Source organism: Palaemon carinicauda, chromosome 31 (assembly GCF_036898095.1).
Source record: "Palaemon carinicauda isolate YSFRI2023 chromosome 31, ASM3689809v2, whole genome shotgun sequence".
Classification (NCBI taxonomy): Eukaryota; Metazoa; Arthropoda; class Malacostraca; order Decapoda; family Palaemonidae; genus Palaemon; species Palaemon carinicauda.
The window spans coordinates 22,661,258-22,688,804 of NC_090755.1; the positions used below are offsets into that span (position 1 = coordinate 22,661,258).

Genomic DNA, 27,547 nt, shown 5'->3' on the forward strand with positions numbered 1-27,547 from the left:
ATCAGTTTATTTAATCCCTTAAAAAAGAAAAAGAAAAATTTCCATCCTAATGACAATTTGAATTATTGTGAAACCTCTCCATTAGAGGAAAATCTTTGCAACCTTCACCGCCAATTAACATCAACTTGACAGAGAGCACTTTCCAGTTCTTGGGTACATTCGAATTGCACATACTGGTAAGATCCAGGATCTCCTGAGGGTGATATGGCAGTACACAGATTACTATCAAAGTTCTCGATCGCTGATGTATCAAATAGATCAATCCAGGTGTCACCTGAAAAAGGATCAAAATGTTTTCATCAGGTAATCGTTTTTCCATTGATACTCATATGTTATGAAGCAGGAAAATGACAGCAGAGTTCATTATAAAGTTATGAATAACTTTTTCGTGAAGTAAAACTTTAAACACCACAAAGCGTAAAATGTCATTAAAAGACATAGTAAATGTTGTGTAAATGTCAGTGTTTAAGGGAGGTTTGTAATTCTGTTTCAGAGTGAAAATACCCTGACCTATTTATCTATTAGATTGGGCTCAAGATAAATAGAAGAAAGACAGAGATGATGAGAACGGAATATACAATGGAAGATGAAATATTATTGTAAGGCGAAAGCATTAATGAGGTGGAATCATTTAAATATTTAGGAACTATGATCTCTAATACAGGATCTTTAGAATTTGAGTTTAATGAAAGATTGAATAAAGAAAATTAGTCAATGGCTAGGTTAAGTAAAATTTGGAAATCAAATTGTCTGAAATTAATATAAAATCAAGACTATACATCAAATGCATTGAGATGGGTGTTACTGTATGGACATGATTCTTGGTATAATAAGGAAATAATATCCAACAGATTTTGTAGATTTGAGAACAAAGCTCTCAGAAGAGTATTGGGAGTTAAATGGCTGGACAGGATTAGAAATAAAACTATAAGAGAGATTACCCTAGTGCCTTATGTGGCTGAGATCATGGTGAAGGGTATTTAGAGATTGTTCTGGCATGCTCTTCGCACTCCCAAAGAAATTAGTTCACTAAACTTTCAGCTGGGCTCCATAAGGCACTAGAAGAGGTGGAAGACCTAGGCCCACAAAGCTGAGGACTATGAAACGTGAAGTAGGAGATGATGAATGGAGAAGTATTGATTTAAAAGCTAAAGATAGAGACGATTGGCAAAATCTAACCGAGGCCCTGTGCGTCAATAGGTGTAGGAGATGATGATGAGGATGATTTATCTATGATTTTCTTGAACGAAAGATATAATAAAATGGGACCGATATTATTGGGATGTTTAAACCTTCAAATTTACGTCGTCAGGACACGAAATTCTTGAATAGGAACACGAAAGGCTGACTTGGTCTTGGTTATAATAATTGTGATATACAAAAGCTCCATGAATTTAGAATGAAATAGTGCTGCATAACTACAGTGTTAATGTAGGCTAGATCTGAAAAAGAACTTGCACTTTTGACACCTATACTCCATTGCAAATGGAAGGCTAAAACGATGGCATGAACTGATATGCAATTCAGACATGACCCATAATAGCTAGAAGGCACGGGCTAATTTAAAGGAACTGAACACTGAAAAGAATGCTCAAACCAACTACTACTCAATGTCAAACCACCTAATAAAGAATGAGGATACTTCAAGAAAATTAAACATGAAGTGGACTGTATCATGTGAGAAAGCGATTAACAATTCAATCTGTTCACTTTGGAAGAACTCCAGGAAGCTAAGAAATATCTAAAACCTGGCAAAGTAGCTGGGCTTGATGGGATTGCTACCAGAAACTATACAACATTTTGGTACCAGAACCAAATCATTTATACTTGCTCTCTTTAATAACAGTACAAGTTTGAATATCCTATAGATATAGAGAAGAGCAGCAGTTATGGCCGTACTAAAACCTGGAAAAGATCCAGAGAGCAGAAAAAGCTACCATCCCATTTCCCTCCTATGTATTTTCTATAAAATTTACAAAGGAATGATAATGGCCTGCATGTGCACTACAGTGGAACAACCAGTATCACCAGACCAGGCTGGACTAATTACTGGTGCAGTTTTTGAGAATCTGACTTCTGCATATGATACAGCGAATCACAGAATGTTTCTCCTAAAACTGCCCAAATATGTTCACAACAGAAATATTGTGAAGATTGTACAATCATTGTTCACAAATCAATGCTTATTTGTTGAAATGGTTGGCAAGAAGAGCAGATATCGCGCACAGAAAATAGGTCTCCCACAATGTTTTGTTCTTGCCCCACTACTTTTCAATATCTATACAAATGACCAGCCATAGCTTGATAATATCCAAAGGTTTATATATGCAGAAGACCTGTGTATAGTCACACAAGCATGCACAATTTAAATTATTGAAACGAGACTATCAGCTGCTCTGGAACATCTCACTAAGTACTACAAATGTAACTCAATGCCAGTCCTGGAGAGACACAAGTGTGCATATTCCACTTAACCACCAGGCAAAAAAAAAAAAAAAAACTAAACATCTTCTGGAGTAATAAAAGACTTGAGCAGCTGACTTTCTTGTATACCTTGGATTCACATTAGACCGAACCCTGTCTTTAATGGAATATAAAAGGAGAATCAAGTTGATAGTTGCAACGAGAAATAATCAACTAAATAAACTTGCTAACTTTAACTGGGGAACAGATCCGAAGACACTGAGAATAACAGCTTTAGCACTATGATGCTATGCTCTTGAGTATTGCTCAGCAGCATGGGAAAGATCAAGCCCCACTTACAAAATAGATCATGAGCTTAACAAGACAGTAGAATATTAACTGGTACTTTGAAATCAACAACAGTTCCCAAAACTCTACAGATTGGCATGCATTGCATCACCACACATCTGCAGAAACATCCATTCCAAGTCGCAGAAGCATAGTCAAGAAAACGATATGAGACACCCCATCTTTGGTTACAGGGCCTCAGCAAGAAGACTGAAATCCAGAAAGAGCTTTATGACCTTTGATAGTTTAGATCCTGTGCAGTCTTCTCAATACTGGCTCAAAAAGGGGAGAAAATGGGACCTTTACCCACCAAATGCTGCCACCCAGAGCCCAAATGGATAACTCCCCAGTGGAGCAACACCTATAATGGGGACTCTTATCCACAGTGAGTGCCAGCGTGGCTGTCCAACGCAAACAATACATCACATCCTTCGTAAATGTGAACTGGGGCCTACCTGCATAGTTCAAGACCTCTTGAACATCAATGAAGTGGCCAAGCAATGGATCTAGTACTGAAGCGACAAGATATGATTATGACTTTTACTTATAATTACTACATCATAAATACTTAAGTAAAAGGAATATGATTAGAGGAAACCATGACATATAGATGACTACCTAAAGACATATGTAAATACCCTACTATAAAGATTTACCAAGTAAGTTCCACCTATAAGATTCATGCTGAAAAGGAAATAAAGGATTGCTGGCCTGTTTTAGACGCCCCTATGCTTAAACCTCAGTTTAAATATGATTTACAAAGAAATGCAAATAATGATTTACATACATTGTTTTCAGTATCATATAGTATTATAAAAATATGTAATTTCAGTCCTAAATTTTTCAGTAGTGAATTACAGGGTGTTTAGATGGAGTCAGATAGTGTTTGTATTGGAAATACTATGCTGTATGTGCAGGGGAATACTACACAGTGTATTTTAGGGAACACTGCACAATATGTATGGTGAAAATACTCTGCAGCGAGTGTAGGAGGAATACTAAGCTGTGTGTTTCAGGGATATAGTACAAAATGGTAAATATGGTGATTTTGAAGTAGGGTTTAGAAGGGGAGTTTGGTGCAGTATTTGCAAGGAAGAATATTTTCAATGTGTTTAGAAGTATAATTCGTACTGTGTAAGGGAAGTTCGATGCAGTAAGTAGGGGAAGTCAGAAGCAGAGTTTAACCTGTTGTTGCCTGATATGTACAATAAAGGTCTACGGATTGCACGTTTAAAGCTGTCCATAAAGGCAGAGGACTGGCCGTTCGGTTTATCCTTAAAGACTGAAGCGACGCTCCAATCCTGTGAGAAATTCCCACATGCTATGGACTAGCCTGCTTAGTTCAAGAGGATTGGGCACCCAGGATAGGCCCACATGGTTAAGTTTTTGGTATTGTTAACTAGATTTTGTATGTTACTGGGTATCAAGTACAATTGGTAGCCTACATCTAATTTTGAAAATGCCAAATTTCTAATTTTGAAAATGCCAAATTTTGGTACTTTTTACTTTCTTTATTTTTTATATAAATCGATGAAATCTGACTTGAAATAATTATATGAAGGAGCGTGATAGGCATTCTCTGTCGGCTTCTACGTGGTGGTGATTTGTCCGCTTTGGTGTTAAATGTACTTATTTCTCTTGAAGTTATTATAGGCTTACCTTTTCCGTTTATCCCCATTAATCCGAGAGTCCAAGTGTCTCCTGGGAGGAACATACTAAATGGATGTTTAGACCTTTCTGGAGACTATCTCATGCTGAAGCATTACTGCACTTTTAATTAGGCGTACTTGTTTTCGCGTTAATATATACAAATGTGAAAACAATTGCATTTATGTAGGCAGAGAGAAAATGTGAGAGAGGTATAAATAAGTTAGTAGAATTATCAGTAGCTACTTAATCTATCCTCTATCCATATTTTACACCTTCGTTTTTTTCCAATGGAGAGAATTCATAAAACTTAATCAGAATATTAATTTTTTTCGTTTTCTTTCATTATCTGTTTATTATCAGAATACAAAAGACTATTGCACGAATAAGCCAGAATACTGTGTGGTTTTGAAGATAAAATATACTATGAAAAAGGAGAGGAAATTTAAGGGAATCATAACTTGGTGAATGGAAATGTGAGGAGGAAACCTAAAATAAAGAGCAATGAAATGCATAATATTACAAACTTGTGAAATGCAATCAGTTTATCTTTATAAAATAAAAAGTGTTCCGATCAAGAGACGAAGTATGGAATACTTTAAGTGTCAAAATAGGTGAGTCAACCCCGTCAGCATGCTAGACCGTGCCCATACATGCACGAGACTGGTGGGCCATACTGCCAATCGCGATGGGATTGGCCTGTCTGGTCGAACATGCTGACAGGAAGAGAGAGCAAGCTAGTCGTGTCGGGTTTGTCCTGTTTATCCCCCATACCAATCGCTATCATATCAGCGTGCCAATCCTCTGCGTGGATGGCCTTCTTTAGTGTTTAATGCAACTAATGCTGTTTGATCTTTTATTGCACAGTGGTTTCATCCATGGCTCGGCAGTCAATTGATGAAAGTAGAACAGACTGTTGTTTCGGTTTTCAATAGAATCACCCTCTGCTATATAAAACGGCTCCATGTTGAAAAATTATATTCTAGTATGTTTGCACATATGAATTTAGGGTTAAGTGTATATTCGTGGAAGCAACTGGAAGTGATTCCGTCTACGCACAAGAAAACAAAGCAAACATTTGAGATTCTCTGCATGGATGTCGGCAACGAGGCTTTTTTTTTTTGAAGAAGATATAAAAGACATTAACACTCTCAAGGATGCTAGAATGGCAAGTTATTCCTGATCACCAATTTGGCAAAATATCCAGCCAGATTTTATTCTTACCTAATGCTGATGAATAGTTAGAATAAATTAATTCCAAATGAGGGGTACTGGAAAGCTCCAACAACTTTTTGTATTCGTTATCGCATCTGGCAGTAGCTTCACTATAGGACATGGGTTCCTTTATCTGTTTAATGCATCCGAACTGTGTACTTATGAAAAGCGATCCAGTAGGACATCTCTCTGAAAAGGTTCATGAACACAAGAGAGTTACACAAATATATAATATATGAATACACACTCATATATATATATATATATATATATATATATATATATATATATATATATATATATATATATATATATATACACGTACATACATGTATATTTTTATAAACACACGAATATAATAATATATCACTAAGACTCGTGATTTTAATCAGTGTAAATATCAACCATGATGGCAATTGATATCGAATTCCTCCTTTGGGAATGTATATCCAATGGACATTCATTTATGGTAAATGCATCTGGCTGGGCAAGGATTCGAACATATACTTCTTAGCCGAAACCATGCTACCAGGAACTCTACCAATCAAGCTCTTGAAGGATTCGAACCCATATCTCCTAGCCTAAACCATGCCAGCAGGGACTCCACCAGTCAAGCTATCAAGAGGACATTTGGTAGAGTCCCTGCTGGCATGGTTTTGGGTACGAGGCATAGGTTCGAATCCTTGCCCAGCCAGAAGCATTTATCATAAATTAATTTCCAATATATATATATATATATATATATATATATATATATATATATACATATATATATATATATATATATATATATATATATATATATATATATATATATATATATATATATATATACACACTATAGTGTGCAGTATATATATCTGTATATATATATGTATATATATTTATATATATACTATATATATTTATATATATACTATATATATGTATATATATATTTATATACTATATATATATATATATATATATATATATATATATATATATATATATATATATATATAAAATGCACGGTATTTAATTAAAATATTTGTATTTTAATATTGCTTTTCTCCTAATTTGAATATTATATGGGCGTTCATTCCCACTTATAGTTTTCATCTGAAATCTGCACCCTTGTTCAAGTTAGAAGGAACTGGGCATGATTGAGTGTCGATGCACTGAGGAAGACATCTGGCTGTAGTGCTTTTAGATTACATTATTCCTTCTTCCTATGTCTTCGTATTTCTCTTTTTAAGTTTTCCTAAATCTGACTTTTTGTATCTTATTCTATGCTTTTCTTTACCTATCTATTTTCATGTCTTAAATTGTTCATATACTAATTTCATAAGAATATGTAAATATTTGGATTTCAAGCGAATCAAAGATGTACATCATTGAACACTGCCCAGTGATACATACCTGTTAACTAGTTGCCAGACATTAAGAAAAGGAGTGAAGAATATTTTTTTTAATGAGACATACAGTATTATCATCAGTTCAAGATTAACCATTATGTTATTTATACTTTATAGTATATCGGTACATAACTGTCCTGATGGAAATGCCCAATATATCTTTTATTGTATAGAGTAGGCCTATATACTAAAAACTTTTTGCCTGTCATTAAAGAAATAGGGAAGGGACTATTACTCACCAACGCACAAATTCCTGGTATCAGGTGCACACGCGCACTCAAAAGACCCTGGCGTGTTCACGCAAACTTTTCCAGTACCGCAAGGGGACGATGTCGAACACTCGTCAATATCTGTACGTTCAAAGGGATAAAGAAAAATATATTTTCGAACAAGTCATTCTTCCTGAGAAACACATACTCCATTGTTCAATATCAGCTATTTTTTTTTATGCCAGGTATACAATAAGGAGGGTCTTTATTGAATAATTAATCGTAGGAAGAATGGTAGGAGGCACAACTGAATGTCTTTTTGTTTAACTTGACTCGAAGAAGAGAAGGATTTGAAGGCGATAGAGAGACATAGAAGCCATAGAACCAAGTATTTAGCGACACAAACTCTTGATACTGATTGTGGGGAGAGTGCTATGCCATAGCAATAAGGAGAGTTCTCTCAAGATATCAATTACAAAATATATATATATATATATGGTTTATGATATCTACTTGAGGCAAGGAGGATCTTTGTCCAAGGATTAAGTCCTTGCTCAAAAAAAAAAAAAAAAAAATAATAATAAAACTTAAAAGGCGTTACTATTCATTCAAAAGTAGACTGTATATTGGCGTCAAAACAATATTCACATCGTCAATGAAAATTTGCATCGCAAGGAAATGCTCTGTATAAATACAGCAAGTACACTAATCATGTAGTCTAACTTTGAAAAAAGATAGCTCACTAATGTTTTGCTTTATCAACTGGAACTTATATCAGAGATGTTTAAGAAAATATAAGTCGAATATTTTAGAGACTAAAAACAGCAAAAGTTGAAGAACAAAGGTTTGGTCGCAATTTGTGACAAAAGTCCAAACCTTTCTTCACATTGATCTTTCTCAGAGATTGTTTTATAAGTAAGATATTTTTATTACTATTATCACTTACTGATTTTAAATTTAAGAGACTGACATGTTGCTATCTTGCCAAGGAAGATTAAGCAAACAGAAACACGAGAGGAGAGAGCCTCAGTTTACCAAAGGAAAACAGACAAATGTACAACATGAAAGAATTGTTATTTAAAGCAGCATTTAAGTCTTTTGATAGGTCAGGAGCATTAACATCCATCCCTAACACAGCATGAAAGACTTACACAGCTTTGTGGTGAGGAGAATGAAAAGCCTCTGGTAGTAGGTTGGCCAGGGCACCAGCCGGCCGTTGAGATACTACCGCTAGTTTTGGGATCCTTTGACTGGCCAGATCCTTCTTTCTGGTTACGGTTATTTCCCTTTTCCTACACATACACCGAATAGTCTGGCCTGTTCTTTACAGATTCTCCTCTGTCCTCATACACCTGACAACATTGAGATTACCAAACAATTCTTCTGCACCAAAGGGGTCAACTACTGCACTGTGATTGTTCAGTGGCTACTTTCCTCTTGGTAAGGGTAGAAGAGAGACTTTAGCTATGGTAAGCAGCTCAAACCATTGCTCTTTAGTCTTGGATAGTGCCATAGCCTCTGCACCATGGGCCTCCACTGTCTTGGGTTAGAGTTCTCTTCCTTGAGGGTACACTCGGGCACAGTATACTATCTAATTTCTCTTCCCCTTATTTGGTTAAAGTATTTACTGTATAGTTTATATAGGAAATATTTATTTTCCTTTTTAATATTGTTACTGTCCTTAAGATATTTTATTTTTCCTTGTTTCCTTTCCTCCCTGGGCTATTTTCCCTGTTGGGGCCCCTGGGCTTATAGCATCTTACCTTTCCAACTAGGGTTGTAGCTTAGCAATTAATAATGATAATAATAATAATGATAATAGTGTCATCGTGACCTCTCAACATAGTGGGAAAGCTGATACTTTATAAGCGATTCTTGGGACACAGCTACTAATATATATATTTAAAAAAACTTGTATTTTTCTTTTTCTACAGTATGTGTTTAGTTAGCTCTTTATTTTTTCTCTGGGGATCAATATTGTCACTGTATCCTCATGTATCCTGCTGACTAAAAGACTCGATATACATTGGAGATTTTCATTATAGAATATTAGATGATTGGCATACTAGTGATCATGCGCCAATTATTATAAACACCAACGATGATCCACCTTTTCAGAGATTGCCACGTTTGTACCTTGACAAGGTGGACTGGAATAGATTTTGGGAGCTGAGCGAAATTGAAGGGGATGCAGAAAATTTGAGTGTCGATGATGCCATAGATTTAGTGAATGGGACTTTTTTATACAGCAGAAGTCAATTCAATTCCCAAGGCTAAAGTGTTATTTAATGGCGCTGTACAGAGAAACAAAAATAATCTCTAACATGATTGCATAGACAGAGCACTGAAGAGAATTTGATAATACACAAGAAAAGTAGAGCTCAGTTCCGTCGTGCAATGAAGGAAGCTAGGTGCCAGTCTTGGACATCTTTTGGTACCTAGAAAGATAGCAGGCCAATTTTCCCCCACCCCACCACCAGTGTTGAAGGCGAATGGTTAGTGGGTGACTGAAGTAATTGAGGTTAGCAATGCATTGACTGATCATTTCTCCACTGTATCATGCAAGTGGGAAGCAAATTCTGGTATAGAAGCAATGAAGAATAATGTTAAATTTTATCACTAAAAGGAGGAATCTAACAACTCTCCTTTTACTGAAAGGGAATATGATTCCGAACTTTGTACTTACAATGATATAGCCCCTAGACCTCATGGAATTACATATGCAATGATTAAATGTACCTGTTAATACTGTTATTTATTGTAAGTATTATTAAAAGAATATGGCGTGATCACAGTTATCCAAGTGTTTGGGAACTAGCCATGTTTTTAGTATTTTTAAAAGTTGGTAAGGATAAGTTTTTACCAGTAAACTATCGACCAAATGCATTGACATCTTGTTTATGTAAGGTCATGGAGAAAATGGTCAGTGCAACACTGGAGAAGAAAGGTACTTTATCACTTATCCAATATGGATTTTAAAAGTGCACCCAACGACTGGTGTGATGGTACAACTTCGAGTCCTCTATTCGTGAAGCCTGTGCTCCCAAACAGCACCATGTAACTTTTTTTTTTCCTTGAAAAGGCATATGATAATGCATGGAGATATGGTGTACTTAAAACCATTCATAATTTGGGATTGAGAGGAGAGCTATCAGTGTTCATCGAAGTATTTTTTTCACATGGATTTTCCTAAGGTAGAGTAGGTGAAACTGTCAGAGAGGAAATGTCAGGAAGGAGGAGTTTTGTAGGGTAGTGTGCAGAGTGTAACCCTATTTGCATTTGTAAGATATTCTTTCAAAACTGTTTGTAGGTGATCTCTCCATATCGTTTGCTGGAGGTAGAATGGCAATGTTTGGGAGAAAATTAACTCTCTCAGTTGACAACATTATGCAGTGGGCTGATATGAATGGGTTCAAATTTTCAACATGCAAAACTGGTGTTGTCCATTTCTATTGTATTTGGGAGTACATTCCGACACTGAAATATACATCAAAGGTCACCAGATCCCACGTGTTAATGAAGCTAGAATTTTTAGGATTGATATTTGATTTCAGGCTGACATGGGTTCCTCTCTTGAAAGCCTTAAAACTAAAATGTCTCGAGTGTCTGAATCTTTCAAAAGTTTTGTACCATAAATCGGGGAGGCACAAACTATTTTAAAGTTGTATAAGGCCTTATTCTTTTCAAAAATCGGTTATGGGTTTGAAATGTACTCTTCAGATTGCACAGGAGCCTTTAAAACTTCACCTATGCCAAGCCTCCTTGTTGCCACTGGAGAATTACCTTTAGATCTTTTAACAAAAGTCTTCTATTTTTTCGGTATTAGTTTAGGTTGCAAAGACTTCCTGATATTTTAGCCTATCAGTCGGCAAATCTTATAAAGAGTTGTAGATATTTTGAGTTGTATCCACAAATTTATGTTTTTTTTTGGTAAAATATAGCTAGAAATAAAGTGTTTCCAATATTATTATTATTATTATTATTATTATTATTATTATTATTATTATTGTTATTATTATTATTATTATAAGCTAAGCTACAACCCTAGTTGGAAAAGCTGAATGCTATAAGCACAAGGGCTCCAACAAGGAAAAATAGCCCAGTAAGGAAAAGAAACTAGGAAACAGAAATCTAAACGAGCATTAATGGACAATTAAAATATCCTAAGGACAGTAACATTAAATTAGATCTTCCATACATACATATATATATATATATATATATATATATATATATATATATATATATATATATATAGATAGATAGATATATACAAACTAAAAAAACAGAAGGAAGAGAAATACTTTAGAATAGTATCCCCGGGTTTGCCCTCAAGCAAGTGAACTCTACCCCAGGACAGTGGAAGACCATGGTATGGAGGCTCTGGCACTACCCAAGATTTGAGAACAATGGTTTGATTTTGGAATAGTCTTCTCCTAGAAGAGCTGTTTACCATAGCTAGAGTCTCATCTACCCTTAGCAAGAGGAAAGTAGCCACTGACCAATTACAGTGCAGTGGTTAACCCCTTGAGCAAAGAAGAATTGTTTGGTAATCTCATCAACCCCTCCTTGGAAATTGCCAGAGATATCTTTCTGTCAATATTTTATTGGTATAAAAAACACGACTGGCTTAGAAGCCAAGTCTCTTTTTATGGAACATGTTGAAAAACATAGGGAATCAACATTTATATATACTAATGGCTTCAAATCTGATGGTGGTATTGGATGCGGAGTATATGGTTGTTCTTTTAATTGTAGAGTTGCACTTCAATTAGTATCTTCTATATTAACTGCCAAACTAGGCCTATATGGCATACGGATCGCTATTAAAAAAAAATAGCGTAAAAAGAAAAGGACAATTTAACCACTTTTAGTGATGCAAGGAGTGTTCTGTAAATTTTAGAAGTTTGTAATTCTTGTAACCCTTTAGTTTTAAGGATTTTTGAGATGGTCTTTATTATTGGACTGAGCAGTATAACCGCTCAATTTTGCTGGATTCCGGCACATGTACATGTGTCTGGGAAAGAGGAGACAAATTTACTTGCAAAGAATGTTGCAGCTGAGTTGCTACCAAGAAAGTATCCCATCCTCTGCAGTGATTTTTTACCAAGTATTGAAAATTTTTTTTTTTAATAACTGGCAACATAATTGGAATAGTTTGAATGGAAATAAGATGGGAGAAATAAACGAATATTATATCTCCTTGGCGGTATAATGTGATGCTATGCCCCGAAAGTGGGAGACATCTCTTTGCCGTCTCTGCATTGGTCACACTCTGTTGACACACGAGTTTCCAATGATTGGCCAACACCAGCCATATTGCGACCCTTGACAGTGAGGCATTTGTGGACTGAAGGCCTCACTTTTAGCACCTTAAGAAATGTATATCTGTTTGAGGCTCGAGGTGTGAGGATGGCAGGTTCATCCTTGCCCAGATTCTTCGGCAGAATATGTTGTACTATGCTAGCGGTATTTTTAGATTTATTTCAAAAGCAGGTCTTCTGAAAGCTATATAACTTTTATAAGAACATGTTCGCTTTTATGGTTTTAAATTTAGTATCCTATTATTTTTTATTTATAACAAACAAAACTGTCAATGACCTTCAATATCAGGGTATCAGAAAACTCTAAATCAATCAATCAACAAAGTATGTATACTCATTTGTTACATGTGTTCAGGAAACTGTTTATTTTATCTCGGTGAATTGCTATTGTTACTGAAGCCTTATCTACCTTGCTGATATTCTAACACGCTTATGTCTATGTCTCCTTAAATTTCATGTCTGTGAACCTCTGTCGCTAACCTACTAATTTGAGTCAAGAACTTACCTAAACAGTCGTCATTCACTTTCTCGTATCCATCAGGACAAACACATTCGAAACTTCCATATGTATTGACACAGGTGAGGTTTCCAGGACAAGGCGCTAGAGAACATTCATCAATATCTGCAGAATATAGAGGCATTAAAAAAATCATTGGCTTCGGGAGTAGTTGACAAAAGGGCAGACACGCACACAACTCGCTATGGGTAAGGCAACATTTTTCTTAGTATTTCTAAGTTAATATCGAGCCATAGAACTGGACGGTAAACAAATTTATGAAATGCAAATGAAGTCGCAAGACAGTTCTCTAATCTGATCATAGTTCATTTACCTGGAAATTGGTAAAATTTTCTTACTTGAAATCAAATGACCTCAGATGTTACAGCGAATTTCTGTTTCCTCATTTGACATTGTTGAGAAGATACTCACCTCCACATTGCTGGAATCCTTGATTACAATCACACGTGTAACCTTCTTTCTCGTCATGACAGACGGAGTTACTTGGACAGGTGTGTGTACCTGTGTCGCATTCGTTGACCGGTAGACTGGCTGAAAATGGATGTAGAAAAAAGGTCATGGAATTGACGTCCCAAATAACATCAAGGTCTTCTCAGAAGGTTGAAAGAACATCGCTTTTATGGTTTTAAATGGATTATCCTTTTAGTCTTTATTTATAAAATAACGTTATAGGCGTCAATGACCATCGATGTCAGGAAGCCAGAAAACTCTAAATCAATATCTCAATCTTCTCAGATGGATTTGGTAAAGGTCAAAGAAAATGTGTGTGAATTCATTCACAATTTGGGATTGCTACTAATCGTCAAGATTGGCCCTTGAACCGACCACCTTAGGATGAACATGTTACTCTTACAGCTTTATAAATCTATAATATAACGTCTTTATGAATTATTACTAGTATACAATTTTACAATATATCATTCCACTTTTCACTTTCGATATCACTCATATGGATAACAACAAGAGTAAAGGTATCCATAAAATTATGATATTGCAGTTTACTCTTAATATCAGAATTAGTTTCCCATTAATATAATTCTTTGAATTAGCATTATTATTATTATTATTATTATTATTACTATATTATTATTATTATTCGTTTTTTTATTTCCTTTTCTTTTTTTTTTTAGCAGTGTGATTCCAAGGAATAGTCGTTGTCCAAATAATTGGGATAATTCTAGTCAAATGTATGATGACGATTTTCAATTTAGATAATTTTATGTCCAAGATCCGATGTTTAAAAAATCTTAGGAATTTATATATAATATTAATAAGTATTCAGTGGGGTTGTAATAGACGACCAGTGATGAATTTAACTAACATTTGTTACACTTTACAGTGATTTCTTTTGTCTTTTTTCCTCAGAATTCTGACACATCTCGACAATAGTTATATAGAGTGAAGAATAGAAATGTAAACAATGTAAGAACAAACACGTTAGCGAAAATGAAATCAGATGTATATTAAAGGCGGTAATAAAGATAATTCTATAGAGGAAACAAACTCAGGGAAGAGAGAGTTTCTTATAGTATTTTTAAAAAGGACTTTATAACAAGAAACGGACTTTCTCTAGGTCAAGGAGCCAAAGTTCGTCTTGAAATGTTTTCATGAAATACTGGAGAGATTTCCTCCAAATGATTAACTTTAATGGGAATCATATAACTTCACAATCAGTGCATGAAAGGTTTCCATCTGCTGGAAATTCCCTAAATAAGTTTTCCATCAAATCAGAGCAAAATCCGCTCTTTCATTCTCAAGATATTTTTGGTTTCTCTGCTTAGGGGAAATCAATGGTTTTGATACTTTCATGTTTTAATTCTAATATTCTTGATAGTTTAGCTATTTATCAAGTAAGGTATATAAGATTAAGATGCTTTCTGATATTCCAGAAGAAGAATAATTGGCATTACTATTGTTAAATGCAATGGAAAGACATGGATCGATGGAAACCCACAATCCATAACATAAGTTACATTTTATATCACCATTGTTATAAAAAACATTCACGATAGACGTGAAGGTCAGAATATTTTTTTGTCAGAGTTGATTTCTGTTTAGGAGGGATTTCATCAATCAGAATAAAAACTAATCCAAAATCATGACTGTAATATGGAAATTTATAAAGAAGTAACAGTTGCATAACAAAAGTAACTGAAAGCATCAAATCAATCAATCGATGAATAGAACAACTAAAACAACAAATGTAGCATAAAATGTGCATAAAATACCTCACTTTCAGCACCTTGAGAATTAGATATCTGTTTGAGTCTCTAGGTGAGGATGGCAGGTTCATGCTTGACAAGGTTCTTGGGCAGGATCTGTTGTACTATCCTAGCGGTCTTTTTAGATTTATTTCAGAAGCAGGTCTATTGAAATATATTTAACTTTTATAAGGACATCTTCGCTTCCATGGTTTTAAATGGAATCCCCTTTTATTCTTAATTCATATCAAACGATATCGGCGTCAATGACCTTAGATGTCAGGATGCCAGAAAACTCGGATATCAATCAATTTTTGCGCAAAAGGACAATAAAGGTTTCCTCACCATTTAAGCAGCAAGAACAGTGGCAGCCTCCGCCTGACCAAGGGATCGGCAGACCATCGCATTCTTCCTGGTCTTCAGAGCTGATGCAAAAGCCCAAGTCGTCGGCGCATTTCATATTTGAATCACAGGCTGATCAATATTATGAAAAGAACCCATCAGATTACAGAATGTTTTATGCCGAGCTGTACCAACAGTAAACATTTAAAACATAAGGTTTTCAAAGAAAATGTGTATAGGGAACATTAACGTCTATGAAATTAGGTTGCACATTTTTCAATATTTAACAATTCCCATCATGCGAGACAAGATGTATCCAAAGAGTGCTACGAACCGGTTTAAGATTATTATTATTATTATTATTATTATTATTATTATTATTATTATTAGTGGATAAATTTCATGGGTATATTAATTAACTAGAATGTCACTGGTAACCAGATTTGATCCCAAAAGAGTGTCACCTATTATTATTATAATTATTATTATTATTATTATTGTTATTATTATTATTATTATTCGTTTCATTATTATTATTATTATTATCATTACTGTTTAGCTCCTTTCTCTGAATCTTCCCGAAAAAGAACATCGAGAGACCTAAAGGATTAAGATGTACGGCTAGACCCCTATCCATCAGTCACCTGAATGGTAGCACCAAAAAAAAAATTAAAATATCGAAGAAAATATCTCTAGTTATAGATATTTCGGTTTTTCTTTTAAATTACTTCACTTGCCCATAATAATAATAAACTTTGGGCCATCTCAAGTAGAATAGATTATTACTTAACCTTTGTAAAGGGAAAAAGGTGACGAGTAAAGGTAGATTAGATGGTTATCAAAAAGGTGAAAATGCTGACAATTCTACTTTCTTTTTATAACCACGGCCCTTTTTTCTTTCAAATTATTGCCTAATTTATGCACTGCATTTCATTCAACATTTCTTCCTTAAATCGTTATGCTTATCTTGTCGTGAAGAATGGTAGGTTTCTTGAATGCATTCTAATCAAAAGCTCTAAAGGAACATTCTTGTAAGTTTCCACTCAGGAGACGTCTCGTGTTGTTGCTTTTTTATTGTTAGCTGAGGAATTGACTTGAGGGTTCCTTAAAGAAGTAGATAGGTGACAGCTCGACTAACTCCAGAAACATCAATAAATAGAATGGAAAAACTTAAAAGGGTCTTTGTGAGAATTCTCACCTTGATCAGGGTGGTTTCCATTTCCCATTCCATTTGCCTGTTGGAGAAAAGAATATTATTCTCTAAGGAATTTGGTTAAAAAAAATTTCATTTACCTTTTGTTGAAAAAGAAAACAGTAAAACAAACACTCGCATTATTTGCATCTGAACCGCTTACCTTACTTAATGTTTGGAAATGATTTCAAATTTTAATGATGGTCTCCGAGATTCGTCACTCATTAGAGAAGCGAAACAAGATACTGTTTTGATGCGAAGTTGACTATTTTCCAGAAAATCATTGCATTTTTTTACCTCTGCTGTCAAGCAATACTAATAAACAAAGGGACCGATCCGGCTTCAACTTTTATTTCATCTGGATTTATGATCAATGTGCCAGTAATAATGAAATTATATTCCTCCTTCATTATCTGTAGATGCCATACATCAGAGATGACAAGGAAAAGCTAAGGAAAAAGTATATATGTTTATACATACAGTATATATATAAACATATATATATATATATATATGTATATATATATATATATATATGTGTGTGTGTGTGTGATATATATATGTATATATATATATATATATATATTGTGTGTGTGTGTATATGTGTGTATATATATATATATATATATACACACAGATTAATATATGGAGATATAGATAAGCATATATAATATACACACGTATGTATATGTGTATATATATATATATATATATAGAGAGAGAGAGAGAGAGAGAGAGAGAGATGAATATATATATATATATATATATATATTATATATATATATATATATATATTATATATATATATATATATATATATATATTTATATATGTATATATGTATGTATATATGTATGTATGAATGTGTATATATATATATATATATATATATATTAAAAATAAAAACACCCAACAGAAATGTAGATAGAATACCTAGGTTTAATAAAACCAAGCTTCTGGAAGATGAGCACAAAGAAACATTTTCAATTGAATGTAGGAATCGATTTGTAATCTTAGAAACTTTGAGAGACGAAGAGCAGACAATTAGTGAAGAATGGTGTGATATTAAGAACATATATCTGTCAGTTGGTAGTGAAGTATTGGATCTGCAGTTAGAAGGAGAAAGCCATGGATATCAAATGATACTTAGGATACTATAAGGACATAAAAACAAATTTATTGTTGAGAGATTTTGAGGATGTAATGAAAGTTACAAAGTAGAGCACGGTAAGTATACCAGTATTGATAGTGAGGTCAAAAGAAAGGCCAGAAATGACCCGAGAGAATATTTAGACAGAAAAACAGATGAGGCTGATAAAGCTATGAATTCAGGGAGTAGCTATGGTGTAAGAATCGCTCATATAACTATTGATTAAATCTACCGGGTGCAAAGAAGAAGAAACATTTACCCATCAAAAAGAGAGATGGATCTCTTATAACAACAGATGATGAATAAAGGCAACATTGAATGGAACACTAGTGAGGTGATGAATAGGAGATGCGAAGGGAATAATTTGATTGATATACCTGAAGCTGAGGAAGACCTTGATATGCCTATGAATGAATTCAAGTGTGTTTTAATTTGAGGCTATCATTTAAAAACTCAGAAGATGGAAAGCCCCTGGTTACGATGGAATAACTGCTGCTGAAAATATATAGCATGCTTATTCTAAAGAGAGTAAAGAGAAGATTGATGAAAAGCTGAGAGATGAACAAGCAGGATTTAGAAAAGGTAAAAATTGTCTGACGAAAATTTCTTTTTAAGACATGTTGTACAGCAGTACGTAGAATATAAAAATCCACTTTTGATGGCATTTGTGGATTATGAAAATGCCCTTGTTAGTGTGCACCTGCAAATATTTGTGGAAGAGTCCTGCGATATTATGGAACTCCTTTTAATTATGTAAATTCATGATCATAGCAAGTATAAAGTTGATGTTAGTGGAGTCCTATCAAATGAATTTCCAAAGAACAGTGGAGTACTCCAAGGAAATGTGTTATCACCTATGTTGTTTATCCTCCTCGTGGATTTTGTAATGCGTAAAAGAGATGGAGATGATGGAGAAGGATTGGACTGGATTGGTATTAGGAAATTAGCAGACCTGGAGTATGCTGATGATGCTCTCATGATTAGCAGAACACCACAGGATTTGCAATGCTTGCTTACTACAATGCTTGGAATATCACACGAGGTTGGTCTTAAGATTAATAGAAGAAAGACAGGTGATGAGAATGGAATATACAATGGAAGATGAAATATCATTGGAAAGAGAAAGGATTAAAGAGGTAGAATCATATAAGTATTAAAGAATTGTGATCTCCAATACAGGGGCATTAGAATTGGAGTATAAAGAGAAATTGAGAAAAGAAAATCAGACAATACCTAGGTAAGGTAAAATTAGAAAATCCAATGGCCTGAAATAACCTTTAAAAATCAGGCTATATGTCAGTTTAGCGAGATCTGTGTTACTGTATGGACATCGATTCGTGGTATGACAATGAAACAATCTCCAACAGATTTACCAGATTTGAGAACAAAACCCTCAGAATAATACTAGGAGTTAAATGGCAGGACATGATTAGAAATGAAACTATAAGAGAGATTACTTGAGTGCCATATGTGGATGAGATCATAGTGAGGGGTAGATGGAGATGGTTTGTGCATCCTCTTCGCACTCCCTAAGAGAGATTAGTTCGTCAAAGTTTCAGTTAGGCTCCTCAAGGCACTAGAAGAGTTGGAAGACCCAGGACTACATGGCTGAGGACTGTGAAATGTGAAGTGGGAGATGATGAGTGGAGAAGTATGGAATTAAAAGATCAAGAGAGAGACAACTGGCAAAATCTAACCAAAGCCCTTTGAGTCAATAGTCGTAGGAGATGATATATATATATATATATATATATATACATATATATATGTGTGTGTGTGTGTAATATATATGTATATATAAATATGTATGTATATATGTATGTATGTATGTATATATATATATATATATACACGTTATATTTATATATATATATATATATATGTGTGTGTGTGTGTGTGTATATATGTATATATATGTATGTATATATATACACGGTATATTTATATATATATATATATATATATGTATACGTGTTTATGTGTATATATATATGTATATATATATATATATATATATGTATATATATATATGTGTGTGTGCATATATATATATATATATATATGTGTGTGTGTGTGTATATATATATGTATACATATATGTATATATACATATGTGTATATATATATGTATACATATATGTATATATACATATGTGTATATATATACGTATATATATATATATATATATATATATATATCATCTCCTCCTACGACTATTGACACAAAGGGCTTCGGTTAGATTTGCCCAGTCGTCTCTCTCTTATCAAGACCCACACTAAAGAAGCCTACAGAAAATATTGGCAAATCAAAAGCTGTCAATGGGATGATCTCATCAAAGATGTCTTACAGAAAATAATATATAGTTTTCTCCTCCATATTGCAATGGAACTGCCAGGGTTTAAGGGCCAAATATGTAGAAGTTAATCTCTTAATTCACGAGCATTTCCCCATAATAGATGATTGGCATTCTAGTGACCATGCACCAGTTATTATAAACAGCAACAATAGCCCACCTTTACAAAGATCGCTACGATGGAATCTTGGCAAGGCGGACTGGGTTAAATTTCGTGCGCTAAGTGAAATCGAAGGGAGTGCAAAACATTTTGAAAGTATTGATGATGCCATAGACCTACTGAATGGTACTCTCCATACAGGAGGAGTTAATTCGATTCCCAAAACCACAGGATTATTCAAATGACGACCATTCCCGTGGTGGTCTTCAGAATTAACTGTCTTGCACAGAGCCACCAGAAAATCTCTGACTAGATTGCGTAGATGCCGTACTGAGGAAATTTTGATAACATACAAAAAGTGTAGAGCACAGTTCCATCACGCCATGAAAGAAGCTAGGCGTCAATCTTAGGTATCTTTTGTTTCCCTCAGTCAACAGTAGAACACCACCATCTTCTGTATGGAGGAAAAAACCCACCACCAGTGTTGAAGGTGAAAGGTCAGTATATGACTGAAGCAAATGATGTTAGCAATGCCCTGGCTGATAATTTTTCAAATGTATCATGCAAGTGTGAAGGAGCTCCTGGTCACCAGTATAGGACCATTGAAGGAAAGTAAATTTCAAATTTCCGAACAAGAAGTGAAGTCGTATAATTCTCCTTTTACTGAAAGAGAATTGTAATGATACAGCCCCTGGACCCAATGGGATTCCATATTCAATGATTAAACATGTACATTATAATACAAAGTTATTTACTTCAAGCATTATTAATAGAATATGGCATGATCATAGTTGTCCAAGTGTTTGGGAACTAGCCATTATTTTAGCCTTTTCAAAACCCTGTAAGGACTAGCAGCAAACTACCGACCTATTGCATTGACATCTTGGTTATGTAAAATCTTGGAGAAGATGGTCAATGCAAGACTGATTTGGTACCTCTAAAAGAAGGGTATTTTATCATCGATTCAATATAGATTCAGAGAAATACACTCAACGACTGATGTGTTGATACGACTTGAGTCCTCTATTTGTGAATCATTTGCTTCCAAACAGCACCATGTGACAGTCTTTTTTGACCTTGTAAAGGCATATGATACCACATGGAGATATGGCATACTTAAAACAATATATGAATTGGGATTAAGAGGAGAGCTACTACTATTTATTCAGTCATTTCTTTCACATAGAGTTTTTCAAGTGGGAGTGGGGGAAACTCTGTCAGAGAGTAAATGTCAGGAAGGAGGAGTTCCTCAGGATAGTGGGCTGAGTGTAACCCTGTTTGCACTGGCAATTAGTGGGATATCCTCAGTCATTCCCCTGGATGTCCTCTCAACATTATTTGTGGATGATCTCTCCATATCATTTGCTGGAGTTAGAATGACACGGGAAAATCACCCAATAGATTTTAAGAATATGGACAAATTGATATCAATGCCTGATACACATAGAAGGAAATTGATTGAAGCTGTTTTAATTCAGAATTCTAATAATATTAATATATATCAAAGTAATTTTAAATTGGATAAGTTTTTAAATAATATTGTAAAAAACAATGTAACTATTGTTAAGGAATTGTTAAAAAATGTAAACAAACCACCGTGAAATGCTGTTAATATTCGCTAAGACTGTAAAGGCCTTTTTATCTCTTAAGAACCTTTCTGTACCTCTTTTTCAAAAATTTGTAACCATTTGTATTCTGAAGAGGAAGGGAGATGGTCCCTTCGAAAGCTAAATAAACTTCTATATTTCATACATTGTGGGTTATTTTATTTATCATAAATACACGGAAAATTGTGTATTTTAATGTGTGTATATATATATATATATATATATATAATGTGTGTGTGTTTCTTTTCAGTCACGTACAGTGTTATTGCCAGACGTATAACTACGTGGTCTCCCCATCCCTCGGGTAGTGGCGACCATAGATTGTATAGAAGCACAATTTTTCTTGATCTAAGGAAAGAAACAAACTAATTTTGGAAAAGAAAAATAAACAATTCTGTAATAAGAGAAAAATCTGATGTGGCTAGAAATACAGAATAGGTACTTCCAGTTACCTGGTCAAATAGAAGCAAGTGAAGAGGGAATAAACAGTAATTTAAATTTTTTTTTTGTATTGGAATCAACGTAAGAAATGGATGGAAATGTTCCTAAACAAGATCAATGAAAGCTACCAGAAAAGACCAAAAGCATAAAAAAGAAAATATTGGAAATAAGGGTAAAGTCCAAGAGGCATTAAATTGAAATGGCATAACTCTCCAAAACAATAAATAAACTAAAAATCTAAGACATTAGCAAACACAATCAGACCAAAATTGAGGAAACACTAAAGAAAGGAAGAAGCATCAAATTGATGAAGATAAGAGTTGGAACAGGGTGCAAACACGTGTTTGCTGTAAAGGATGAAAATGGAAATGCTACCAACAAAAGAGGCGGAGCGATAAAAATTGCAGCAGATTCCTATACAATGCTATACCATAGTGATATAAGAAATAACTTTGCCGGTACCAATTATAAACGTAGAAGTTAAGAAAGCATGAAACGGCATAAAAAGAGGCAAAGCACCAGAAGATGGCGTAACAGTTGATTTAATAATAGATGGAGGGGATTTCATAGTAGTAAAACAGACTGAACTTGGCACAAAATATCTAAAAGAATGCTATATAACTACAGCTTATAAATCTTTATCATTATACTAATTTACAAAAAAAGGAGTCTTAAAAGACCTTAAAAATTGTCGTCCAATAAGTTTACTCTCCGTAATATATTAAATATTAGGTCGAATAGAAAGTCAGCTAGAACTCAATCCACCAAGAGAGTATTATTATTATTATTATTATTATTATTATTATTATTATTATTATTATTATTATTATTATTATTTGCTAAGCTACAACCCTAGTTAGAAAAGCAAGATGCTATAAGCCCAAGGGCTCCAACAGGGAAAATAGCCCTGTGAGGAAAGGTAGTAAGGAACCTACAAGAGAAGTAATTAACAAATAAAATATTTTAAGAATGGTGACATTAAAACAAGTCTTTCATATATAAACTATAAAAACTTTAATAAACAAGAGGAAGAGAACTCTACCCAAAGATGGTGAAAGATCATGGTACAGAGGCTATGGCACTAGATCAAAGAACAGTTGATTGATTTGGAGTGTCCTTCTCCTAGAAGAGCTGTTCACCATTAGCTAGTATCTCTTCACTCTTACCAAGAGGAAATTAGCCACTGAACAATGACATTATAGTAGTTAACCTCTTTAGCGGGGAAGAATTGTTTGGTAATCTGTGCTGTCAGGTGTATGAGGACAGAGGAAAATATGTGAAGAATAGGTCAGACTATTCGGTGTATGTGTAGACAAGAGGAAAACAAATTTTAACAAGAGAGAAGGATCCAATGTACTGTCTGACCAGTCAAAGGACCCAATAACCCTTTATAGTTAGTATCTCAACGGATGGCTGGTGCCCTGGGTATTCAACAACTGACCATATCCATGTAATTAACCAGCTAACGAAAAGAGCAACAGATTATGACAAACTAGTATGTATGGCATTTATGGACTTTGAAAAAGCTTTTGATTCTGTCAAAACCTCAGTAGAAATGAAAACCCCTCCAAGAGAAGGAATATATGAGTCTTATGTTAGAACACTATCTATACAAGAAAAGATTATTTATACAAGAATTACAAGAATCCTAAAATAACATAACGATTGAGAGAAATTTCTGATAGAGAAAAGTTAGACAGGGAGACTTCATTGCTCCTAAGTTATTCACAGTATGCCTAGAAGTTGTTTTTAAATTTAGATTGAGAAAATGTAGGAATTAATATTACTCGGAAATACCTTGACAACTTGAGATTTGCAGAAGACATAGTTGTATTTAGTTTATCATGGGAGGAATTGCAAGAGACAAAGGAAGATTTGAATAGAGAAAACAGAGATATGAGTGAAACTAATATAATGTTCAATGAAAATGCAAAGAGAGAAAAAAATGGGAGTTATAGACGAACCTTTAGAGATTGTTAATGAATGTACATACTTAGGATAGACAGCAACTTTTCCCCAAGATACGAGATTGGAATTAAAGAAGGATAAGGATGAGATGGAGAGCTTTTGGTAAACAAAATCAAAATTTGAAAATTAAAATGCCACTTTCTGCAAAAAGAAAAGTATTTAATGAGATGGTCCTACCAGTCTTAACTTATGCATCAGAAACTTGGAGCCTTACTAAAGCCGTAGAACATAAGCTCGTTACAACTCAAAGCACCATGGAAAGTATTATGATAGGAACAACACTTTTAGACAGAAGAAGAGCAACATAAATACAAGAGCAAACTAAAGTAATGAATATTCTAACAACTTGTAAGAAAAAGAAATGGATATGGGCAGAAAATATAATGAGAATGACAGATAATAGATTGACATTAAGAATAACAGATTGGGTTCCTAGACATTACAAAAGAAGCAGAGAAACGAAGAGAAGACGATGAATTGACGAACTAAGAAATTTTGCGGGTGTGGACTGGCATAGAAAGACTATAAATGGATTCAAGTGGAAGGACATGTCTCAGGCCTTTTTTCTGCAGTTGACTATTAATGAATGATGATGATGAGGATCATATATATATATATATATATATATTGTATATATATTATACATATATATATATATATATGTGTATATATATGTTTATATAATATAAATATGTATGTATATATATTATAAATATGTATGTATATATATTATAAATATGTATGTATATATATATTATAAATATGTATATATATACAGTATATATATATATATATATATATACATATATATACTGTATGTATATATATATATATATATATATACATATATATACTGTATGTATATATATATATATATATATGTATATATATATATATATATATATGTACATATATATATATATATATATATATGTATATGTACATATATGTATATGTATGTATATACATATATATATATATATATATATATGTATATGTATATATATGTATATGTACATATATGTATATATATGTATATGTACATATATGTATATATATGTATATATACATATATATATATATATATATATGTATACATATATACATATATATATATATATATATATATAATCTGAATGAGTATGGATGCCGTTAGTTTTACATTTTGCACAAGAAATATGAGCATATCCATTTAAATTGAATCAGGGAATGGAAGTAATTCGTATTTTACCAATTGATTTGGGAAGAAATTTGCTCTTTGGTCGACCATGAGATTTATGGCGGAGTCATTCAAAGCGACGAGGGAAAGGCCGACGAGGAAAAGTAGAAGCCACATTTCTTGCGACTGGAGACAACCGATCAACAATACTTTGTTTTGGACCAAGAAGACCCGGGTTTGGAGCAGAGGATGTAGGATTTCAGCTGTCTCTTGATAGACAAAGTTGTATTGTAGCCAACAATTCTTGTTCGGTCCCTAGTGACGGACAGAGCGTTTGTCAGCCATTTTATACTTTTCAATCCACCCAATGATATCTTTGACGCATGCGCTCATGCCTGAACGTTTGCACAAGTGTCCCAGTGAGAGTCAAGCCTGTTAGTGTCGTAGTCGGGTTGCTCTTCGCTCGTTGCGTTACCCAACATTTACATAGATTTTTTTTTTCTGTGAAAAGAAGTCACTTAACTTCACAGTTATTGTAAGTACGAATTTGGCGCTTTCAAATAGTGGAGAAGAATTTTTTTTTTTTTTTTTATTTAGGGAAGGTTAAAAGAAAGATGACAATAAGCAAGAAAATTTTTGTTTGGTGTCTAAGGTATATGCAGTAAATAAAGATACAATTGCGGGCAAACGAAATCTTGCGAGTATTGCCCATAGTTGTTTATTTTATTTGATAGGATAATATTGATTAAGAAGTCTCATTTCACTTCTCAAAATCTGTTACTGAACTCAACATCATATTCGTGCAGTTTCACAGAAGGAAATTTAGAATTGCTTAACTTTCCTCTATAAGTTCTTTCTCTTTTCACAACTAATATATATATATATATATATATATAATGTACATACATACATATACATACGTGCACACATACACACACACATATATATATATATATATATATATATATAATATATGTATATATGTTATATGTATATATATTATATATATCTATATATATATATATATATATATATGTGTGTGTGTGTATGTGTGTCTGTGTGTGTGTGTGTATGTATGTAAATATCACCCACGAATGGCATTTAATACCGAATTCTATCTTAGAATATATATCCACTTGGAATTCATTTTATGGTAACAGCTTCTGGTCGGGTAAAGATTCGAACCCCTACCTATTCGGCCGGAAACCATGCCTGCAATGCCATTCGCGGGTGATATTTACATTGACTGAAATCACGTGTGTAAGTGATATAAATTCATCATAAACTAACCACTGGTTGCAAACTCACAATTCAGCTATCACGATGGTGATGGGTTTATTTCAGGTCTAAGAACAGATTCCTGAATTCGACAGGAATATGTACGGTTACTTGTCTCTTGATGGCTCAGTTGGTAGAGTCCTCGCAGGCTTGGTTTCTGGCCGAATAGGTAGGGGTTCGAATCTCTACCCGGCCAGAAGCTGTTATCATAAAATGAATTTCAAGTTGGTATATATTCCCAAGATAGAATTCAGTATTAAATGCCATTCATGGGTGATATTTACATTGATTGAAAACACGTGTGTTAGTGATATATATATATATATATATATATATATATATTCAAATAAGCCATATATATTTTTGATATATTAATGTCTGGATTCTCTTAACGACCTCGGGATCAGAGCCCCAGGCGAAATCACACAAAGACAAGAGCTTGGCTCCGGTCGGGAATCGAACCCTGGTCGGCAAGCTTATATAGACAGTGACTAACCCACTTGGCCACGAAGAAAGATAAAAGTCAATGACAATTCTACTGTACTTATACCTGTCGAATTCAGGTATTTTGTACTTAGAATTGAAATCAACCCATCTTCACCATCGTAGCTAATTGGTAGTTTGTTACTTGGCATTCAATTAATGATAAATTTTGCACATTTTTACGTGTTTTTTTCCATATTCAAATAAGCCAT

General features: G+C 33.8%; 2 protein-coding genes across 2 annotated transcripts in view; one reads left to right on the forward strand and one right to left on the reverse strand.

The window, feature by feature from the left end:
* Positions 1–25,882, reverse strand: LOC137624352 (fibulin-1-like). The gene is made up of 8 exons (XM_068355043.1): positions 25,647–25,882; positions 16,802–16,838; positions 15,607–15,735; positions 13,472–13,591; positions 13,049–13,165; positions 7,250–7,360; positions 5,623–5,802; positions 1–274 (listed from the first exon to the last, which is right to left on the reverse strand). The coding sequence occupies exons 1-8, from the start codon at positions 25,749–25,751 to the stop codon at positions 105–107; spliced, it is 969 nt and encodes a 322-aa protein (XP_068211144.1). The 5' UTR covers positions 25,752–25,882; the 3' UTR covers positions 1–104.
* Taf8 (TBP-associated factor 8) overlaps positions 1–27,547 on the forward strand; it is a 670,932-nt gene that overhangs the window by 104,803 nt on the left and 538,582 nt on the right. The gene's annotated exons all lie outside the window — the stretch shown is intronic.

Excerpts from the sequence above, each read along its gene's own strand:
- LOC137624352 (XM_068355043.1), bottom strand. The coding sequence starts at position 25,751 with ATGTGGCTTCTACTTTTCCTCGTCGGCCTTTCCCTCGTCGCTTTGAAT. Across the intron at positions 15,736-16,801 it reads TGGAAACCACCCTGATCAAG|CCTGTGATTCAAATATGAAA; the intron begins GTGAGAATTCTC and ends AATATTGATCAG. Across the intron at positions 275-5,622 it reads TAACTATTCATCAGCATTAG|GTGACACCTGGATTGATCTA; the intron begins GTAAGAATAAAA and ends ATCCTTTTTCAG.